The following is a 23,340-nucleotide window of genomic DNA, read 5'->3' as shown; positions in this document are numbered from 1 at the left end:
CCACAGACGTGCTTGGTTATGACATTCCAAGTGCACGCCTCGGCTGAAATTTTTTGCATGGTTACTGGTAGTGGATCGTCTGAATACAAGAGTTATTATGCGAAGAAGGCATTTCAATGTACAAACAGGGTTCAATTGCGTCCTCTATGATGCCCTCATTGATGAGGACAGAGATCACCTCTTCTTTGATTGCCAGTTCGCACAAACCTGCTGGCTGAAATTGCAGTTTCACTGGGACAGTTCATTGAACATCTACGAGAGGATTAAAACTACACGACAAGCATCTCCCCAAGTGTTCTTCGTGGAAATCTTCATTATAGTGTCATGGGAAATATAGAAAATGTGTAATGTTAATCTTTGATATGCCTCAAACTAGCATTTAGCTTTGGACTGTGAGGTGCAAGAACAAAGTTCTCCTCCAGCTGCTTCGCTTCCGAGAAGACCGTAGACTTCAACTTACTCAATGACTAAACTCCTATTTGTATCTTTTTGTTGTCGGTACTACCGAGGGTATCCCGAGGTAATAGATTAGTTGGTGGGGAATTGCTGGATCTAAAACTTGATAGTAAAAGCGAGGACACAAGACACAGATTTATACAGATTCGGGCCGCCAGAGTAGCGTAATACCCTACGTCCTGTTGGGGTTGTGTATATTGCACCTTGCGCTTGGGTGTTGTTTGGTGTTGAGGATTTGGTCCTATGTTGTGGTTCTGCCCATATAGGTATCCCCGTTCTTCTTTATATACTCCAGGAGGCGGGATTACTAGTCAGTTACAAGGAGGAGTCCTAGTAGGATTATAAGGTATGAGTTCCAGTAGGATTACAGGGAATCATATTAGGAGTTCGTTTTCTTCCTTCCTTACGGGTATGGGGATCTATCCCCGACAAGCCTCCAAGCGCTTCATAGTCGAGTGTAGCAGCCTTCGAGTACTTTTCAGATCCTCGCCGAGTAGTTTGGTGCTCTTCGAGTATTTTGTCTGGCTGAATCTTCAAAGTTCCTCAAAGCAGCCATGAGGCTATGGTGTGCTCAAATCCTTGATCGTCTTGATTTTATAATTTTCATCTTTGGAATGTGATATGGAGGGTGTGAAAGTCACACTCCATATGGAGTAGCCCTCGAACCTTAGGTTGAATCGAAGAATCAAGCTGAGGGTCAATAAAATCTTGAATCTTTTTCTTTCATCTTGAAAAAATCAAGTATTTGGTGTAGTTTATCAGCCCCCGAGTCTTGGAATGATTAAATAATCAATTCAAGAGTCTATCAAGGTTTAGTCTTCACGCCAGTCGTCATCTGAGTAGTTTTGCGGCGTCCAGCCCTCAAGCTTATACGCCAGGTAAGCCGTAGGAGCCACGTCGAGTAGTTATTTGGCGCTTAGCCCTCGAGTTTGGAAGCTAGCTTAGCCATTGGAAATATTCCGAGCAGTAATTAGTGCTTAATTAGTGCTTAGTCCCCAAGCCTGGGAGTTAGCAGAGCCACTGGAGATATGCTGAGTGTCCTGAAAAGTCATCGCCGAAGCTTGATCTGCAAAAAGAGATGCATATAATATGTAGTATATTTGTAAAATTTTGAAGATACTACCGAAATTTACTCAGTATGAATGTAAATGTTGTGTGTCATTTTCTTGCTTCGGCCATATTTCTTCCGAGTAGTTAGCCTGATACATTTAGGCTCTCAGTTCCTGTTTAGCTATTGCCATTACGTATGAGATCTGTGTCTCGTGTACGCGTACTAGCACTGCTGCTACGCGTCTGAGATCTTTGTCTCGTGTACGCGTCCTAGCGTTTAGGCATGACAGAAGATCTGAGGCTTTCACGGATTAAGGCGTGTTCTGCTTGAGGAGATTAGTGACCGCTAAGAGGAGACAACAAAAATATGTAATCGACATTGCGATAAAAAGAGAGCGCGATTGCGCGTAAAATAGTCATTCAGACTTTTTTGCCTTTTGGCGAGGAGAGCGAGTGTTGCCGCGCATAGGATTTGTGCCTCCTTAGGGGGTAGCCGCTACGAGCCTCTAGCACTCAGTGCACCAACCTCATGGCCGTAGCCTCCGAAATTCGATGTACCAAGCCTGTTGGCGGATCTTCCAAAACTCAGTGCACAAAACCCCTGGCTATAGCCTCCGTAATTCGGTGTACCAAGCCCATGGTTGTCGGTTAACATGTCCTAGAAATAATTGGTAAAGTGTAGCTCTGGAGGGTAATTTCTGTCGAGAGACGTACAAAAAAAAGTACTCGGCGCGTTGCCCTGCATGCGAAAAACAAGCTGAAAAAATTATATAAAATAATTAAAAAAGTGACTTAGCTTGATTCGTGGATGATCGTCGATGAAGCCGTGACGGTCGTCGTGAAGCCGCAACGGTTGTTGATGAAGCCGACTAGTCAGAGTTGATTCTGACTAGTTGTTGATCACGTGGAACCCGCCCTCAACTAGTTTGTAGTCGATACAAGAAGTTTTAGGTAGTCGTTATTGTGTCACCGAGCGTTCCGGTGAAGCCAGCGCAGTCATGCATGCTGAAGTGCCACGTGCATTTCTTGAGTACGTGTAGTGAAGAGAAACATATCTCCTGGTAGCCTTCCTGGTACGTGTACTGAAATTCCAAAAAGTAGCCTTACATGGGGAGTACTCGTATAGTTTCCTCGATCCGCGCACGGGCAGTAGATGGAATATTGATTGGCTTTCATCACTTCAATATAGGATTCGGCAACCGGAGATAATTAGCATAAGATGCATCGACGGTGACTTCGACTTGGAGATGGAAAAATAATTCCGCTGGTATTTTTCCTTCTCACGGGCATGGAGCGGTAGCGGATCATTAGCCTTGAGCGACGCACGGAGCCACAAAGGATGATCAGCTATAGCAGTGCGACTAGTGCTGCAGTTTTTTGCATGCAGACGAGCCGACAACTGATTGATCTCCCACTGGCTTCTCGTATCCGCTTCGAATTGGAACTCAACGACTTCCTTCTCATCGAGTAGATTGATTTTGAAGATGAGGTCCTTTAAGCTCGCCCGATGATCTCGATAATCACCCCTACCTGGCACGCCGGATGTCGGCCCGACAACCTACCAAGGGTATCCCGAGGTAGTAGATTGGTTGGTGGGGGATCGCCGGATCTGTAACTTGATGGTAAAAGCGAGGACATAAGACAGCTTTATATAGGTTCGGGTCGTCAAAGTAGCGTAATACCCTACGTTATGTTTGGGGTGTTGTATATTGCGCCGCGCCCTGCGCTTGGGTGTTGTTTGGTGTTAAGGATTTGGTCTTCCATCATGGTTTTGCTGATCTAAGTACCCCTGCCCTACTTTATATACTCCAAGGGATGTGATTACTAATTGTTATAAGGAAATGTTCAAGTAGGATTACAAGGTATGAGTTATAGTAGGATTGCAGTGAATACTAGTGGAAGTCCGTCTTCTTCCTTACTTACAGGTACTGAGATCTATCCCTAACATCAGTGCCCTCACTCTTTGTACATATTTGTAAGTATGTGACGCTAACTCTCTAACCTTAATATATAAAATAAAGTGTTGTGAGGAACTCCCCAAAGTTTGCCTTAAAAAAAGATAGGGTTGGGTCATGCACCCGCATCGTCAAACACAAAACCGTTGTGCTGCATGGCATTGAGCCATCAAATTCCTTGTCTCGCTCTCACCGTTCTCACGCTTCTCATGCTATATAAAAAGAGGATGCTTGTCTTCTCCGGTCGCCATTGAGATCCTCCAAATTCAACAACAGTTTTGTTTCCCTTTCTCTCCGGCGACAGGCAGACGCAGGCGACCACGACAGGTGAGCGGTCACCGCCAGCATTGCCCTTTGCACTCTCCTTCTTACAAAGTTGCGATTCTAACCAGGTCACTCCTTTGACATCAAGGAGCGCGAGATGGATAAAATTGTACATAACTAATATACAAAATTTTATACTCCATCAGATTCTATATACAAGTCATTTTAATATGTTTGAACAATAGGTCATATCAAGAACTTTTATTATTTTTCCTCATGATTTATGTGTATTATTACACAAAATATTATTTTTAAGGTTAAATTGAAATTACGGCCATTTTTAAGTGAAAAACAAGTAACAAAAAATGTGAGTTCATCTACACATTTATGGTACAATAATTTAAAAATAGATGTAGAAAGATTTTAGATATAAACTGCAATTCCCAACTTCTCAAAGCTAATCATGTATTTGTAACTTATTATAATTGTTACATCACTAGTACGTAAAATATCTATCATGGTGATTTTTTTTCTACCGTATGATTTAAAATGTTGCAGAACGTATTTTTTAATATTTTGTTAGCATAAAGACTATTTTTTTTATAGTTGAGACAATTTTGTTGCAAGTCCCTCAATGGTGGAAGGAATCATAGACCAAGAGCAAGTAAAGATATAAAACACCAAAAGCAGAATCACAGCCAACCTATAATGTTGTTTGGAAGGGCGCGGCCGAATGGACTATATTGTCTTTGCACAAGCTCGCCCGAATACGAACAGAAAGGGCTAGCTAGGTACTCGGTGTTCAGCAAATGGATTTGGTACTGCGTGATGCTTGTCCGATTGTCACTAATCTTATTCCTTCTGTTTGACAAACTTAAAAGTTTAACTCTTCAGCAGCAAGAAAACTCATGTTCACAGACTCTCTGTTTACCACTCTATGTGCAAGCCTTTGTCGATTACAGCATTTAGAGGAAAATATTGAAGGGGCTCACTTTAACAGGCGTAAAATTGGGGCTCAAATAAAATTTCTTGAATTTCAAGTTTTTTTCCCTAAATGAAAAGAATACCGTCGAAATATACAGCTATTTTTCCTAGGAAAATCTGACACGGTAGGCAAGACTTGGTGCAAAAACTGCACCAAAAATAATAAAAAGCTCGCATTCCTTTTTCTAAATCCACTCTATTTTTGCTTCTTTATGCATTTCTTAGTGTAAATTTAGAATTCTCCACGCGCAAACATAGTTACATTTTTCACTCACCTAACACACGATCGCAATTCCAGCAAGCACTCAGAAGAGGTAAAAAAAAAAGGCACCCTAAAATGTACAAGTATACTCGTCAGAAGAGACCTACGAATCATCAGTCCCCCACGTTGAGGAGCACGTCCCACACCATCTCATCAACCAGCTCGTCCAGTATCTCCGCCTCCACCTCTTCTCCGAACGCGTCGGCGTCGTCACGGAACGCACCATGCCACGCTGACATGCTCAGGTCACGGCCGATCAGCACGTCCACGGAGGCAGAGCTCGACGTCTTACTATGGCTTGGAGGTTCTAGCCACACCTGCACGGACTTCCACAGTGCCTCTAGAAGCTTCTTGCCGCCGGGGGCTCTTCTTGGTGCTGCGGCATAGAACTTGTCGAATGTGCAGAGCGTCGTCGAGGACCGGACAGCTCCTGGGAGCGCCTCGTTGATCAGGTCGAAGAGGAGCCGGTGGTCGATGGCTGCCGCACCGACATTGGATGAAGCTGCCACGGTTGAGGACGAGGACTCGACTTCCTCCAACACCCGCTTGGGGATCGGCTTAGCTTCGCAGTCTGATAACAAGTTGACGGGATTCTGCCTCGATCTGTACATGCCGGCGACAACGAGAACGTCTCTGATGAAGGATTTGATAGGGTGATCCAACTCGTCCATGTCGTCGTCCTGGTCGTCCAGGACAGGACTTGTCTCAGCTCGTTCTTCAGTCGTCTGAAATTGTTCTGACAAGATTCCTGGTTCTGCGAGAGGTTCTTTGATCAGAACTCATGGCAAACATAATCACTGAAGAATGTATTCAGTGTAGCATCACTGGATGCTTGGTACTCACCACAACCACTTGAGATCATGTCCTTTGTTGCCGTCCTCAAGGGCGATCGGTGCCCGCTGAAGGCGGCCTCCAACGGCGAGACAGGACTCGGGTAGCCTCCCCTGCTCATCTCGTCAGGCGGGCTGCTGCACCACGACGCCGGGCTCGGCGGCACCTCGGTTGAGTTCTCCTGCATGCAACCAAAGAAGCATCAGTCTCATGTCAGATTGCAATGGCTCTGAAAAGAAAAACCATCAACCTTGGTGGAGTTGCCTCACCTGGAGAACGCCGGGGTGTATGAGAACCGAAGGTGCGGTGACCAGCGTGCCGATCGGAGGGAGGTCGTCCGGGAACGACGACTCGTCGGTGGCGTGGAACTTCTTGCCGAACAGCTTGGCTCTGAGCCCCAGGTTCTGCCTCAAGTTGGACACCTTGCCTTTGATGCCGAAAGCGTCCTTCCTCCCTTTCCTCTCCTCTGACGACGACGGCCTGCTCCCGTAGCCTTCCTGCTTGCGCTGCAGCCGTGCGCCGGTCAGCACCCGGGGCTCCTCCGAGAGGAGCTTCACGAAGGTCGTCCCGGACACCGGCGCCGAGAACGACCTCATGAGGTTTCTCGGCGATACCGGCTCCGAGTCCAATTGGGTCGTTGGTGTCTTGTTTGATGATCCGTATCTGAAGGACCTGACGTCGGACTCGATCGCGCACTTCTTCTCCTCCTTCCTCCTGATCTTCCCCTTCCTTGATGCCATGTCGTGCCTTGGCTTGGGCCTCGGCTCCTCGTCGAACGACGTCGAGGCGGCCCTTCTCCGGTGAGAGAACGGCGGCTCGGCGTCCGGCTCCCTTCGCAGCACGTTCTTCAGCCTGTCAGAGAGCTGCCTCCTGGCATCTCTGCCGATGTAATCCATCTGGTTCTGGCCATTGAATGGCACATCGCTGCGGTATGATCGTGTCGACTCCGACCGCACCAGCGCCGGGTGCAAGTCCCTCGTGACGTTCTCCCTGATCTGGTTTGCGATGTTCCGAGCGATCTTCTTCGGGTCGGCCGGGATGTCGCCGACGGCCCACCGGTTCGCCTTGTCGTCGGAGGCCATGCTCCCCTCGAGCTCAATCTTTAGCCTCTTCTTCACCTCCTCGAGGAAGGCCTCCATGTTGTTCTCCTTCTTCACCAGCTCCGGCGACCCCAGCGACGACTCCTCGATGTCGTCCATGCTCAGCTCCGGGCAGGGCTTCAGGACGACGATCCTCGTCGGCGACAACGACCTCTCCTCCTCGTGGTAGAACCTGGAGAGTGGCAGCCTCGTGGAACACGCGTCTGCGCTCGCCAGAGAGAACGTACGGCTGCCGGAAATTGATGTGCTGCTCTCCTTGCTTCTTCTCCGATGCACATCGTCATTGGAGTGAATGTACTTGTTGCCACTGCTAGCATCTTTCCCTTTGTGGTGCTGGTGCCTGTACGGCACGATATCCGTGCACTTGTCATCGTCGTCGTCATCGAGGTTGCTCTCCAGTTCAAAACTTCTTGATTGCTCCCATGCTCTGCTCGCCTGCCATGCCTCGAACTCCTTCTTGAACTTCTGCAGCTCCTCCTCTTGCGGGTGCTCTCGCGGCTGCGGCTTACTCCACTCATTGTTCCTCTTGCTAGGATGCCCAAACACATCCCTCTCGTCGTCGTAGGCTCGGATTTCTTGCTTTGGTGCATGCTTGATGGAGTCCTTATTGTGTGGCACGAAGGAGACATGCTTGGTTGAGATCATTTCAGAAGGATCTCTGCTTCTTGGCACTGATCTTCTTTCTTCTGAACGGCTGATGGATTCAGTGCTTGTGTTCAGTGGAGGTGAATCCATGCCCATCAGTCTGGCGATGACGCTGGGCCTCTTCTGGCCTTCATTTGTTCTGAAGGAAATGTCCTCATGGATCAGCTTCTTGATTGGGGTAGAGCTGTGGCTGGGCCCGGATTTTGGATACTGCCTCATATTGCAGGAATACTGTTAAATTCACAAGAAACTCAATAAGATCATCGTAGTTTCTTGTTCGTCACCTTTTGCACAATAAAAAATAATACAAACTTTCCAAATAGTAACTGGACGTTGCTTCATCTAAAAGAAGAAAAATACTTGATGTGCCTAATGAAAAGTTTGCTCATTGAATGGAAAGATGACAATGAGGCAAAGACTAGTCAGTAGATGCAGCAACAGTAGATGGAAGAAGATGGGGGCCACGTCTAAAGAAACAGCAGATGAAGGTCTACCACTTGACATTATTAATGCAGTTTCTGTTATGTCGTGTCAGGTAACTACAGTCAGTTGCAAGTACAGATTGGAGCTAGCAACAAAGTTACCAGTCATCGCCCAAGAACGATCAAAGTTTTTTCACGCACACAACGAACTATGCGTCAGAGGAACAAGACATGTTCTTTTCTGAAACAGAACAGTGCCTACTTGTGGGGAACAGAAGATTGAAGGAATTACTCTGACAGAGCAGTACTGGTACAAGGAAGACTCACCGGGACATCCTCTTGGAAAACGCCGTAGCTGTGGGAAGCCTCCAAGGCGAACTCCATGCTGTTTCTTGGAGCTTCAAATCCTGGAAGCATGGATATGGCATATACCAATGAGTTCCCAATTCAGTCATCAAAAAGCCGAGAAATATCAGGAAAAAACCCCCCTCTTGATCAATTTATTCCATCCTTCGGTTATGTTAGCATCCATCAAGGATTCAGAAATTCAGGTCAATTTTTTGTGTTGTAGGATGGTGGACAGAGAGAAATGGATCAGCATGCATCGCCATACCATCGCCCTGTCTCTTGTGCCCCCACTTCCTTGAGGTGCTGGCATGAGAGAAGTCCAGGTACTGCAGCATGATGGTGCCAGCCAGGGAGATCCAGCGGTGCTTCGATGGCGATATCAGAGTCTCTGCAGGACGAAGGAGATTGACTTTCTTATCCTGCAGAAAGAAGTGCAGGATATCATGTCAGATTCTGCAGAAAGCATGTCACAACCGAAACACCACAGGATTGCTCGTCAGTTTTAAAAAAAATCATTTCCTGCTAATGAAATCAACCTGATACACAAGGCCAGAGCAAATTCAGGCACGCGCAGGATGCTGAATATCACTGTCACAGCAACTGGAATCGATTGGCATTTTGATAAGAGAAGGGAGACATATTTCTAATCGCCACGAATTAAAAGAGATCATAAGAAAAAGGAAGCGGAGCAGGGTCGTATGAACAAAACTCTGTTGAATTCATTTCGAAAGAATCATCCAAGGCCAAGCACACCAGCACATGAACAGAAATGCCAAGTCGTCAACAGAATGGGAAGCTGAACCCCACCCACGTGCAACCAGATCACAACGGAGAAGAAGAAGAAGAAAAGAAGAAGAAGAAGAAGAAGAAGAAGAAACAGCATTTCCTCCAAGAACCAGAAAATGATAACCAACCCAAGAAATCAAATCAATCTGCACGCAGACCGCAGACGCGAATGAACGGAGAAAGGAAGACAAGAGCCATACATCCAAGGATCTCGTCCTGACGTCGCCTCCTCTCCGCAGTCGGCACGCGGCTCCGACGACCAGCCGCCGGCCGTCGCGTGCACAGGCAGAGGCCTCGCCGCAGCTCCTCCAGCCGTGGGAACCCGGGCGCCGCGGGAGGCGAGAAGAGAGATGGAGAGGAGAGGTACGCCGCGGGAGGTCGAGGCTCTTGTTTGTTGATGCGCGCTTATGGTGGCACTCAGGAATAATAATTACTACAGCCCATGTAGAGAAGAGAGGGCGGAAGGAAAGCAACAGCCGGGAAAGCGAAAGCTTCTTCCGCCTTTCCCCCCTCAGGCTCAGGCCCTCACCTCACCCACCATTGCCCTTTATTACTTCCACTCGCGCCATCTTTGGCCCTCTGTTGCCACTGGATTAGGCTGTGATCAAATCATGTACTGCATTTGTTGCAACTAGAGTAGTTTTCAACAGATTAGCCAGCATGCATGTACATGTAACAATGTAGTATGATGAAACATTTCTCATTGGCCATCGTTAAGTTGTTACCGTTATGGTAAAAAATGAAAAGATGATGAACTGTCCAGTGGTTGACTACTTGACTTTGACTCCCTTCTGGGCTGGACGGTTGGTGAAGAATTAACTGCTTTACTATCAGGAGAGGAGAGGTTAAAACGAGAAAGGTTTTGCAGGGAAGGAGCAGCCAGGTAAATGAGGCCCATCCAGTGAGGAAGATTCTGTAGCAGGAGCCAGGTAAATGAGGCCAGAGAGACAGAGAGGGCTCTTGATAGTATTTTAGGCTGGGGACAGCTCGGTTGTGCGAGGACTCTAGTTGGTGCGCCACACGCTTCGGTTGATCTTTTCCTGCTCTCGAACGCACGGGGGCAGCTCCATTTGGCGCCGTTCCTGATAACCGGCCGTTCCGGGGGCACGGATCGCAGTCGCAACCTGTGTTGGTCACCATCATGTGCGAATCGGATGAGATGTTCCCTCGTTAAGTAGTAGTTTCTTTTGTAGTATTATTACACAGGAGAATCACTTGATGCACCCCAACTGTACCAGAACAATCCTATCCAACTGAAACCAGTGCTGATGAAATGCCGAAGCTGCTGTCTCATCCTCTTTTTTTTTCTTTAAAAAAAATATATTAAATGTGTGCGGATTACATTTGCAATAGATAATGGTGTACTTAAGCGGTATGGCTGGCTCAGTCCTGGCTAGTTTAGCACCTGTTCTCTAGGCTTAACTTAACAGCACAACAAAAGAGGTTTTGAACAGAAAATCTGTGAGGTCTACGAACATTTCAATTTTTTTTTGCATGGCTTTGAAAAATTCTGGTTCAAAAAAAAATTCATATATCTATGCCGGCTCCATCAATCATCAGCAGCTGCTGCACAAATTATACTAAACAAGAACAAGCATGCATGTACACGACTTAACGACTACGTCTACATAATAACCCCATTATTGATGATGCAACTCGCGCGTGTATGTATATTTCCAGGAGGAACACCCCAAATGGCTCCGGGACCGGGTGTGTTTTCTGGGCGGCGGGCACGGCACATCAATGGCGGGGGTACGCCCGGCCCGTAAGGATTGCCGGGGCGGTGTCGCGCGGGGCGCCGAGAGCGACGCGTGATGTGTGTGTGGGATCTGGGCGTGATCGGGGATGGAATGTTGATGACGTCCTGCACGCACGCACACGCACATGCGCCTTGACCCCGGCCAACAACTGCTGCGGCCTGCCGCCGCTTGTTTTTTCCCCGTGTCGTGCGGCGCGGCTGGCTTCTCGTTGGCTTGGCCGGGGAGGGCTGGTTAGTTGCCGCTAGCTATCAGAATTCAGAAGAGATGACAGGCGACATCGCGAACGAGAGCCCCAGATCAGATGGCCACTGTATTATTGGTTCGTAACGCCATGTCTCTGCGCATGTCGTCTCACCAAACTGCCAACTGCAACCGGTGCCTGACGGACTTATGCATATTCCTTACCGGCTGGCCCCAGTGCTCCCTCCGTCCAGTATGGCGTACCGGTACCCAAAAAGAAACTGAACTATGAAACGGCGTGTGAAGAACCACAGGGATACGCCACCGAACATGCAGTGCGTATACCATGCAATGAGGGAGGCACCAATTACTCATGGTAAGGTAAAAGCATCGAGCATGCCTGATGTTGGAGTTCTCCGGGACACCAACCGAACATCATTCCTGTGGAAGCATAAAAGTGCACGGGGCACGGCGCAAGCTTTCGGTAGGAGGATCAATGCCTCTTTCCGTTCTTAAATCCGGCAAGTGATATCAACTGGCATGCGTTCATGCACGGCCATCATTCCTCGGCGGCTCAGCGCTAAACTAAACTTGCATTGGAGGAGGGAAAATTATGCATCCAGGATTAAACAAGTTAACCAGAGGCCCCTCCGGCATGAAGAGATCACATGGTGGGGCTGCCACCGAATCAATACCATTCAGCAATTTCAGTTCCACACCCCACACTGGCACTGCCTAAAGCGAGGCAAGGGCACTGAGGTCATCGGCAAGCCAGCAAGGCTGTCCTCTCAGAAAGCCCGAGATTTCCTCGGAAGCTCAACAGTATGAACGTTTCAGACCAAACACGAAAATGAGCAACTGTTTATGAGTCTTGTGGTCTTGTCACTCGACAACTGTTTTCTTTTCCCTCTCAAATGACTAGTCACTCTATGTCTCTATCAAGAATCATTTCAAGGGCTACGAACACAAAAGAACAGGTTTCCAGTTATGAAGTAGAGGATCAACAAATCTGCATGTGTATTTCCTTGAAGTTCTTCACTGGTTCCAGCTCCAGCTTACAAACAGGATAATCTGCAGCTAAAAGTCTGCATTTATATATTGTGCACGCCTAAGCATTAATATATTTAGACAAAAACAGAGTATCGTATCTCCTGAGAGATTGCCTTGCACTTTCTGCCTTCAACTAAACATTGTCAACAAGTTTAAAGGAGCTTTCAGTTCTTAAAACTGAAAACTCTGCTCAGATGGTCCTGGCCTCACTTGCCATTTTCTAAGGTTACCAAAACTCACAGCGTTGGCGTTTAATGGCATCTTCCCGGACGGGCTCAAAGGGGGCATGGGGCTCGGTGGGTTGTAAAGGGGTGTCATGATCAGTACACCACGCTTTAATTCTGTGCCCACCTCAATCAAAAGATTGTGCCTCTTTGGGTGAAAATTCCCTGCGATCATTCAGATCAAGAGTCCCCCATAGGAACATGTGTCATGTGAAGTCGCTGCTTGCTTCTAGGATATGCCCTACTCCATTATGAGGTGTCTTAGCAGCAGTGGTCCAAAATGCTGGAAGAAACGGAGAGGGGATTGAGAAAACCTCCTTTGTCAGCCAAATCACACCTATGCAGTGGTTCTTTTGTGCATTGTATCATGACATCAAGAAGTCTATTCAATTTCCAACTCGCTTTTATTGATAGGTTTCATCATTGTGCATAGCTGCCTACTGATACAGAAATTTGATCTTCATTCATCATCATTTAACACTTCAGGAATTTATTATGGGTTAGACATCCTCAAGAGAATCAAATGCGCCGTGACCCATAAGATTACATGTATCATTTGCACTAAACTACCTATCACAAGTCATAGTTCAGTAACAGTTAGCATTGGTGAACATACACTCTAACAAGGAAACGTCACAACTCACAAGTGTTGGTTAAAAATGTCTAAAGCCTCAATCATTATTACTATCCAACTTGATTGCCATTTCGGCTACTTGGTCATCTCTCATAGACAAGATGAGGGTAAGAACTACGGCAAATTTCAGCTAATTGGTCATCTTTAAAAGACAAAATGAGGGTAAGAACTACAGCAATAATTAAGTTAGAATGGGGCTGCCAAACCAAGCTGGAGTCATCATGGGCCCAAAATATGCAGGCAGGCACATTAGCAAATTAGTAGCGCAAAGTATGTGATACTTGTTGTAGAAGTCACTACATGCTAAATGCATCCAGACAAGAGAGAGCTGTTGTGATGATAAAACCTTGACTAGGTGAATGTGAATACATGATTAAATAACCACACACAGAACTAAGAAAAACTGAACAACATGCTTCTTGTACATTCAGATTTGACCAGTAAAGCGCAACAACATAGTAATCTGACTGTCTTCTCATTGGTCGGTAAACTTGGAAAAAGGTATTTCAGGTACAACACCATAAGACTTGACCATACGTTCTATCATAGGCTATATGGAACAAGTACTGAAAGAAAACTTCTACTTTAGATTTTGCATAGAAGAAAACTTTTTTTATGCCTTATGTCAGACTAACAAAATGAGGGCACATAGGGTGGTTAGCAAATCACCTCTTCTGCAACAAACTGCTTAACTGATTGTAGATAGTTTCTCTCATCGTATCCCTGTTACCAGTATTTAAGGTGAAAATAGCAGCTCCAGGATGATTCCGCAACCTAGCAACTGCATTTTACAGGAAAAATATTCAATGAGAACTCCAGGGGCAAACCATGGTCAGAATCAGGACTTGCAACTAACTTTGAAGAAAAAACTGGGATAGTATTTCAGTATGACATATCAATTAATTTATTGAATGCATAACATAGCATAGCTAGCAAGCTTTAAACATGTACATGAACACAGCTTCCTCAAATACATTAATGAATTGGCTTGTCAACCAAGGAAATGGTATTTACTGCAATATTTTGTACGGCATAGCAATAATATCAATCAGTAGCCTCTGCAAAGTTGCGAAACAGGATAACATGGTACCTCCTGGAATGTCTTGGCCATTTCTAGGAATCGGTATGGTGGCCAACACTGGTATATTGGATTCAACAACTCTCATTACAGCAGGGAAAAATGCTGAACTGAACAACTCCATCTTACCCACTTCATCAATGATGAAGAGATCTGTGTCTTCCTTGACCTGATATTTCAACAAGAAATATTTAGTAAATTACCTTTTGCATCATAATCAATCAACAACAAACTTCCAAAACTTTATCATGCATAAGCTAACAACAACACATGAATGAGACCCTTGAGATTTCATAACTCAGAATTGCTTACCTGCAGCTCAGGTAATGCTAGCGATTCCAAAGATGCTACATCTACTTTGTATTTCCCAACAGTAGGCCATCGAACAGACTCTGGGCTGCAAAAATAACCAAGACTTTGATGGTTTGTTTTTACATATCTAAGATAAAAGAATTCAGCACCCATACATCAAAGTGGTATTTGAGGAAATAAGTAATGGCAGATGTGCAGCACCGTGATGGTTCAAAATTATTACATGGGCAAAGAGGTAACTGACACATTAAACTGTCACAACAGGAACTGACAAATTCAAAGTTCATTCAACAATGGAAAATTATGTGACATATAGTGTTATACATGAGCACAAACCAGCATAATTAGCCAGGCGAACTGTGTATTAGACAAGATGCACCATTCTCCAATCATCAACAAAGACAGATTTAAGTCATTCGAGCAAGGCCATCACTTGGCAACGGTGCACTAGAAAGGGTCCTTCATTTAAAATTGAGCGCTAAATTGCAACTATAATTGCAGGTAAGCAATCTCAAGATGTTCATCTATTTGCTTGAATGCAGAGCAATGCAGTACAGTAGTAGTACCTGATCTTGAAGGCTTGCACAATTAGTCTACTGCTCCGTAGTATCAGATAACTTCCACAGTAGTGATGCATTTAATAATTTCAGTTACCCAAATGCATGGTGCTAAGCAAATGAAATCAGAACAGACATAATAGCAAGGTGAGCCTGACCTGGAAACCTCTGGGTGAGGCTTCAAAAGACCAAAAAAATATGATGGTATGTGTGAACACATCTAGGTTAACAAAATACCAGACATACATCAAAGCAGTATTGCGAAAATAAGCAATGGCAGCCATGCAGTGATGTGATAGTTAAATATTAGTAGAGGGGCAAAGATGCAACAATAGGTCTAACTGGTACGTGCAGGATGGAAGTATGACAACAGGAACTGGAAAACTCAAGTTCATCCAACGATGGAAAGTCTATGGGCAGATGGAGTGTGTGTTTTTAACCAAAAGGGACATATAGTGTTACACATGAGCACAGAGCCACAGACTAGTACAGGTGGCTTGAAAATCTGCGTAATAGAGAAGATGAACCATTTTCCAATCATCACCAAAGATGGGTTTAGGTCATCCAAGCATGGCCATTACTTCTTGCTGGCACGTTGGGAAGGGACTTTCAATTAGAATTGAGCAGTGTAACTAGAATTGCAGGGAAGCAATCTCACACTAGATGTTGGGCTATTTGTATAGATCCACAACAATGCAATATTTCTTGTCGACAGTCATTATTGACGGCTTGAACAATTAGACTACTAATCCATAGTATCAGATAATTTCCATAGCACCGACACATTACAAAATCCCAATTACCCAAATGCACAGTACCTATAAACAAATGAAACCAGAAGAAGCGTAATAGCAAGGTGAACCCCACCTGGAAACCTTGGATGAGGCGAGCGGTCCACTTCGGCCATCGAGCGTGACAACCTCGAACCCTACCCTTTCCCCACTCTCCCTCACCTCCCCTGCAAACAGATGACACACAAAAACTGGTGAAATTTCTGGTCGCCAACTGCGCAGAGGAACGAATCGAAGTTCTAGAGGGCTAGGTAACGCAGTACGGGTATAGAAGCCGCGAATGGTGAGGTTCGGGTGGGAGGCCCTGAGGGCTTCGAACACCCGCATGACCAACGTCGTCTTCCCCACGCCCTGCGAGCACCACCCAGGCCGTGAGGTAGCTGTTGGGGAGAGAGGGAGGAGGGTTCTGTGAGAGGTTAGGGGCTTACCGGCGGGCCAGTGACGAAGAGGCACCTCGACGGCGCGCCGGCCATGGGACCGGTGAGGCAGGCGGCGGCGGGAGCGAGCGGCGAGGCGGGAGGCGCCGCGCTTTCGAGTTCTGTGATCCTACGCACAGCAAGAGACGGAAACCATAGCCGTGTTCATTGCTTTACGTGACCATAGCGTGAAGGCGCAAGTTGTTCACGTGGGCTTGATGGGCTCGATTCTCCACTGGGCTTGAGCCGATGTAAACAAGCTGAGCCCAAACTCTATTACTGTTATTGGTGTTATTTTTTCTCTATAAATTTATTATTGATTATCTTGATGCGGACCTAGGGAATATTCTGTCAAGAAAATGTTGAACCTTCTGTCCGTGAGAAATAGGTCACCCTGAAACGGGCATGGCTGCAATATCCTTGCATGATGCATCCTATGGTAATGGAGGACTACAACGAGCTGGATACGCCATTATCTCCTGATTGATTGGGGATCTGTCAATCCACACGGGCCTCAAACTTGGGTCACCGCTCTTGATTGCTTGATGTGAGGACCCTTTTTTTTTTTCAGAATTCATGCCATGACATTCTATGGCGATTTCTCAGCCTACAAAACATGCATGTAACCTCCTCCCTCTCAGAAAAAAGGAAAATGAGCCCGCCTCCTCCATGCTAAACAGTAAACACTATACAAAGGATGTTTGTGCTTTATCGTGTCACTTATTATTGTGCTACAACATGTCCTTGCATCCCATGTTCCTCATAAGTTGACAATTTATCCACAGATCACGTAAAAATATTACTTGGCTCAAAAGATCGATTAGCCTTTTCAAAACGGTAGGGTACAGTTTTTTTTTTTGGAAGGTCCGATACAGTGATTCGATGTAAGAATTGCGGGAAACACAACCGAAGGGAACTCCTATGTGACTGGCAGGTGGGTCACACGGCCTCCTATTCCAACTAGAAAACAACCACCCACACGACCTGGGGGGCACCCACCAATCGGATCCGCCCACGACACACACGAGCCCGGTCCCACCCCCACCAAACGCTCCCGCGGCCGGCCGATCCGAACCCAATAACACGGATACCTTTATCCCGTCTCGCTGACATATGGGGCCACACACAGCTCCGCCCCACAGGTCAGGAAACGGCGGGCCCCGCAAGAGCCGAGCCGCCCGACGCAAACCGAAAGGCCCCAGGAAAAAAATACCAAACGCACGCAAAGCCACACGCACCCCGACCCGTTCCCAGGCCATCACACCACCACCACCTCCTCCCCCCCGCCCGCGCCTCGCCGCGCCGCCGCCGCCGCTGCCGTCGCCGCCGTCGCGGGCCTGCCGGACTCCGATGGCGAAGACCCGCAAGCCCCCTCCCCCACCACCGCCCCCGCCCCCGCCCCCGCCGCCCCCCGCAGAGACGCCATCCCCGCAGCGGCGGCGCAAGAAGAAGGGCCGCCCCTCCCTCCTCGACCTCCAGCGCCGCAGCCTCCGCCTCCAGGCCCAAAACCCTAGCCCCGCCCCCTCACCCTCCCGCAGGGACCCCAACCCCTCCGACGACGATGAGGACGGGGCCGGGAGCGGGCGGCGGCGGCAGAAGCGCCTCAAGAGCGTCCTCTCCGGCGTCGTCAAGGTCGGGGGCCTCCCTCTCTCGCGCCAATTTTTCGAAAATTCCGGGGTTTGGGGACCTCCCCGAGGGGGTTTTGCCCGCGGGACACGCGGCGATGCGGAGCCGTAGTGGTTGGATCTGCGGGCTCGGGATTTTTTTTGGGGGGGGGGGGGTGTTTTGTGGTACGGCTCGCCTCCGTGGTGGGGAATCTAGCGGGGATCAGTGGAGCTCTGATAGTGGCGGTTGGGGATTTTTGCTTCTTGGAGGGCGTTGCTTTTTTGGGCGGGTTTGGAATTCTTTTTGGGGCCTCTGGAGTCCGGCCAGTCTAGGGATCTTGACCCTCGTCAGCGCTTTAATCCTTTCCTTTGAAGGGAACAGTAAGCGGATCTGACAAGCCTTGACGCATTTGACCTCCTTTTTCTCCTATTGATGGGTTGTAAGCACTGTCCGGACTGCGAGAGGCAGAAAAAAGTCGTCGCTTTCAGTGCGGAGCTTGCTGCAACACTTGATTTTTGCTGCAATTCCCACTACATGACGGGATAGTGACGCTTTGAAGCGAAATCGTCATGCATGAATGTGTTTGTTGTGGTGGATTTCTGTTCTGATGGTTGCTGTTTCGGTTCTTTGATGCTGCAGGAGGAGCCGGGGGAGGGAAAGAAGGACGCAGCGAAAGCGACGGGGAAAGGTAAGACTTGGAGGGAAGCAAAAGCATTAGCGTTGAAGTGGTTCAGGGATTTGAATTTTTCGTTGGTTAACGTTTCTTGCGTTTGTGGGAGTAGGGCTTGCTGCGTTGGATGGCGGTGGGCCCACGGGGACGCCCCTCCCAGACAAAAAGTTGCTGCTCTTCATCCTCGATAGGCTCCAGAAGTGAGTGCCCTGGCCCCATCCTGATGTAATTCTCGTCCAATAAGGATTGCTTCGGTTATGTGTGTTTATCTGTCTACCTTGCACTGCTCTCAGGAAGGATACTTATGGAGTTTTCTCAGAGCCTGTCGACCCAGAGGAGGTGAGTAATGGAGGTGTGGTTCTGTTGTGTTTTCAGATGGGAACTCTGTTGCTAATGCTGGCATTTTGTGTGTTCCTCCTCCAGCTTCCAGATTACCATGAGATTATTGAGCATCCAATGGATTTCTCAACAATCCGTGAGAAGCTGTTGAATGACTCCTATTCTAACTTGGAGCAGTTTGAGGTATGCTGCGTGACTGTTTACTGGTTCCACTATCGTAGGTTTGGTTGACGTCTCTGTTTTGTGTAGCCGGCTTTCATTTGAATCTTTGATTTAACTAATGTTTGATAGAATCTGCTGTGCTTTACTGCCGTATTTTGCTGTCCAATTCACTGGTTTAACAATGTCTCTGTAGTTTTCTTGTACAATCTTGTGTTCTTTCCAATTTAATCTCGTGTATAATGAACTAGTGTTTAGTTGATATTATTTCACGTGTCTATCTTTCATTAATCCCTTGTGAGGAAATTGATACTGCTTTTTGGTATTGTTAATAGAATACGCCAGTTGTTTGCTTTCTGCACCAGACAAGAAATTCTTGAGTAACATGCGCTACATTATATCTCTATGTTAATTTTCTGTAGTTGTTGCTGTTTTTACCAGGGGCCAAACTGGGCTCGTACCATATGAGTTAATGTCCTTAATGAAAGGTACCTTTTGGATTGGCATGTAGAGACTTCCTAGGTTGTGGTATAATGATTGTCTTGCACCATTCTGAGATAAAAAAAGAATTCCATTGAACTAAATGATCTTGACCTATTCCAGATCCAATACAGTATTAATTCGTCAAACTCCAGCTTAGTTTATACTGTATGATGATGATAGTAGTAGTCATTCGTAGATAATCAGTTGGATCTATTCATCACTCAAGGGTAGTTCTAACATAGGCTGGATGCCTAGCTTGCTAAAGTGAAATTTCATTGGAATAATTAGTCCAAGACACTTATGAATAATAATCCCAGAACTAGTTGCTATGCCAATAAACCAGCTGCTTTAATAAGAAGTATCAGTACTCAAGAACTTTTCTTATCCAAAGTGGCACTGTGCTTCTTGCATATACTTAACTTTATATACAGTACTGATATCTTGGCTTCAGCGGATATGGAAACATTTGCTCTTTGTAATTGCCAAGTTCATCCCTTGACATAGGGTTACACCAAATGGCGTGTTGTTGCTTTGTTGAATTCCATTTTCTAAATGCAGGATGTCACGCATGTTGTGGGTTTTGAGAATACCAAGTGCACTGGGGTGTTCTAAAATTGATGTGTTTAATTTCCCATAGAAACACTGGAATTTTTTCTCCATATATGTGTTAAACCAAAGATTAAGTATTTGATTGCAAGCTTTGTAGAAATCAAGTCATAATGGAGTACTATTTGTGGTTCAGTAACGTGGATCTTTTGACATTTTATGTTTTTCTGTTTGTGCAGGATGATGTATTTCTACTTACGTCAAATGCTATGTCTTACAATTCAGCCGACACAATCTACTTCCGGCAGGTAATTTTTATAGTGCATGTACTGTTTATTATTATATTATATATATATAACCACCTTGTCGCATGCACTGCTATATTTTCTGGATCATGTATGTTTTTTGGTAGTTTTGTTCTTCAGAATATATGTTAAGTGTGAAACTTGTTCTGAGTTTCTGAGTTTTCTTTCAGTTTTGCAGGGACATGCAAATTTGCATGTATGTTTGCAAAAACCATGTGCGCTTTTTGTGTTCTTACTGTAATTGTTTATGTCTGTGATTGCTAGTGCGTTTATTCCTTTTGACGTACTAACTTGGAAACTGTTTTTAAGTCTTGGATATTAAAGGGTTACTTGATTTCTTCCAATAAATCTATAGAAACTGTGTATCAAGTTGGCTATTTTCCTTGGCATGTCTCCTCCAACAACATGCTTTACTATTATAGAAGACACCATATATCTTTTGCAATGGAAAATATACTGATACATCCACATATATAGGCAGCTCAGTTCCTTATCCCTTGAATGTTTCTGCATTGTGGACAAGTTGCTGATACCTTATTATCTTCTAGCCATCTACTTACCTGAAATATTCAATAATCTTTTAGGCACGATCTATTGAAGCTCTTGCCAAAAAGGATTTTGAAAACTTGAGGCAACCTAGCGATGAAGAAGAAGAACCCAAGCCACCAGCTCGAAGAGGCAGGCCACCAAAGAATCCAAAGACAGAGGATGATGTGTCACCAGATCTATCCAATGTAAAAACAAATAAACCTGAAGACAATGCTGATACAATAAGAAAAAGATCTACTGGAGACAGAACTCGAAATACTACCCCATTGAAAGATCCATCCACTTTTCACAGTATGTTTGGTTCCTTTAGTGCAAAAAGAACAGATAAAATCGGTGATTATTCAGGTTAGTTCTTACTTCTACTAATAAATGTTCAGTACGGTGCTAGACATCTGATTGACAAACATGACTTATATAAATCTTCTAGGTTCATCAAAGTGGGGGAAGAAACCCCCTAGTTTAGATGACGACCGCCGGAGTACGTATGATCAGCATTACTCACGTAATAGCTCTCTGTTTGGCGCCTTTGATGATGAGAGGAAACTACTGGTGCCAGTAAGCACATCCTAACCAGATACAGTTTATTTTGAAGAATTCACAAATTTGGTTATAGGTTGACTTTGTGTAAACCCTACTAACTTAACTGTAGTTGATCATTGCAACCACTGCTTTAATCATCTATGCTGACTGGAACTTGCTATGCTAATATTTCTAGTCTATTTGTTTTTTTCCTTCTTATTGCGTGAACCAGGTAGGGGTTCAGCAGCAACATGCATATGCTAGGAGCTTGGCGCGGTTCGCAGCAAAATTGGGCCCAGTTGGCTGGGATATAGCAGCGAATCGTATCAGAAGGGCACTACCCCCTGGGACAAATTTTGGTCCAGGATGGATTGTAGATGGTGAGCCACCCCAAAACTCCCAGTGGCCTCCTGTTGTCACATCCACCAATCCCTCTGAGTCCACTGCTCCACCCAACATGCCATCCAAGATTGATGTCCTCCATCACAAGTCTGGACCGTCTTCAAATGGGGCTGTTACTGGTGAGGAGCATCTAACTAGAACTCAAACAGTACCTTCTACATCAGCAAGCTTTGATAAGAGCTCTGAAATTGCCAGTAAAGTAATCAAGCATGAGAATGGAGCTAACAAGTCATGTGGTGGTATAGATAATACTGGACCAGCGCCTCCATTGCAGCACCACAGCCACAGTCGAGAAATCCACTCTAATATCAATGGCTTCTCCGCTGTGTCAAACGCCATGAGTCAATTTGCTGGACACGGGTTATTTGGATCAGGCATTCCTATGACACATGCTCAGGTGCTTGGGATGTTTTCTGGAATGAATGGTAAAGCCAACGGCTATATCCATGGCCACCAACTAACTGCTGATAGTCTTAAAGCAGCACAGAATGGAGATGTTGGAAAGGCGACAGTCAACCCTGTGCAAGGTGCAAGTCATGATCCAAAGATTGTGAATGATAATAGTTCTGCTCACCCAAGCTTGAACGCTGGTGTCCAGTCATCAGGTTCCCTGCCTAAGGGGAAGTTAGTGAATCCAAAGCATCCTGATCTGGCTTTGCAGCTATGAGCACAGCAGTAGTCATTGACATAGTTTGCCCTAGTACTGTGATCTGTGACACAGGCATGAGTTGAATACTGCTTCTCCGGGCCCAATGCTGAATCATCAGATAGCCGACAGACATTCGTAACTCAACAAGTGGAGCACAGGAGCAAGGAAGAATCAGTCAGAGAATAACACGAGCGGTGGTTGTGGGAAGCGGAGCAGCTAGGCCCTCCATTTAATCATTTGACCCCAAGTGAATTGTTGTAAAAGGGTAGGGTAGTTTGTACAGATTCTAATCCTATTGGAGATGATAATGTTTGGGATGAGGCGGTGCCTGTTGTCCAATTTGTAACATTATAGTAGAAGAGGAAGTATACAAGCAAAAAAGGCAGTGAATAATTGTGCCTTTTCCCCTTGAGAGGATCCATTCCATTTCCAAATGTACGAGTGGCTGATTGTGATAGGATGAGCAACCCTCGGTCAAAGCTTGCCGGGGCGTGACCTGGTGCTGTGATAACATTTGCTCATGTTGCTGTTGTTTTGATTTTTGATCTAGTACAGTTCTGGTTCTTTTTAGGTTTGTTACCGTACGTGGGTATGTTGAATGGCCTGTTCCACCAAATTCAGCATTTTGATGTCATTCTTTTTACTGCATAAGCCAGTGATTACCTTCTGTGGATGATGTGACGTGGGTGATTGCCGCAATATCTCTAAATGTCAAAATGCTGGAATCTCGTTGGATGCGTAGGAAAATGCTGGAATCTGGCAGGATGCGTGTGGTATCTCGTGCTATTCCTGTGAGTGTTGACTGATGCCGAGCCAAGACCATGTTCGGTAGCGGCAGGGGCAACAACAGGCAGCAGCACACGCATCACATGAAGGCAGAGGCAGTCATGATTCGCGTCGTTGTCAATTTGCCATGGCAGGCCGACACCCCTGTCCCAATGATGCGCGGGCGCGGCACGTGAAGGCCCGGGCGCGTGAATGCGTCGATGCCCAAGCCCTGAACTGAACC

The 23,340-nt window shown here is 46.2% G+C and overlaps 2 protein-coding genes across 2 annotated transcripts; one reads left to right on the top strand and one right to left on the bottom strand.

Annotated features, from left to right (window-relative positions):
* Positions 1-4,889: 4,889 nt before the first annotated feature.
* On the bottom strand, positions 4,890-16,248 carry LOC117835826 (uncharacterized). The gene is made up of 13 exons (XM_072290562.1): positions 16,118-16,248; positions 15,953-16,040; positions 15,766-15,856; positions 14,342-14,426; positions 14,042-14,198; positions 13,621-13,732; positions 12,049-12,128; positions 9,304-9,632; positions 8,583-8,736; positions 8,297-8,376; positions 6,072-7,778; positions 5,815-5,983; positions 4,890-5,725 (listed from the first exon to the last, which is right to left on the bottom strand). Exons 1-13 carry the CDS (start codon positions 16,160-16,162, stop codon positions 5,085-5,087), a joined length of 3,738 nt encoding a protein of 1,245 aa, XP_072146663.1. The 5' UTR covers positions 16,163-16,248; the 3' UTR covers positions 4,890-5,084.
* Positions 16,249-17,440: 1,192 nt separating this feature from the next.
* LOC117836354 (uncharacterized) lies at positions 17,441-22,901 on the top strand. The gene is made up of 9 exons (XM_034715759.2): positions 17,441-17,737; positions 18,350-18,398; positions 18,493-18,580; positions 18,674-18,719; positions 18,804-18,902; positions 20,147-20,215; positions 20,797-21,106; positions 21,189-21,316; positions 21,513-22,901. Exons 1-9 carry the CDS (start codon positions 17,456-17,458, stop codon positions 22,347-22,349), a joined length of 1,908 nt encoding a protein of 635 aa, XP_034571650.1. The 5' UTR covers positions 17,441-17,455; the 3' UTR covers positions 22,350-22,901.
* Positions 22,902-23,340: the final 439 nt, after the last annotated feature.

Source organism: Setaria viridis, chromosome 9, assembly GCF_005286985.2.
Source record: "Setaria viridis chromosome 9, Setaria_viridis_v4.0, whole genome shotgun sequence".
NCBI lineage: Eukaryota > Viridiplantae > Streptophyta > Magnoliopsida > Poales > Poaceae > Setaria > Setaria viridis.
Note: the sequence above shows the minus strand (reverse complement) of the source record. Positions and strands in the feature narration are given on the sequence as shown.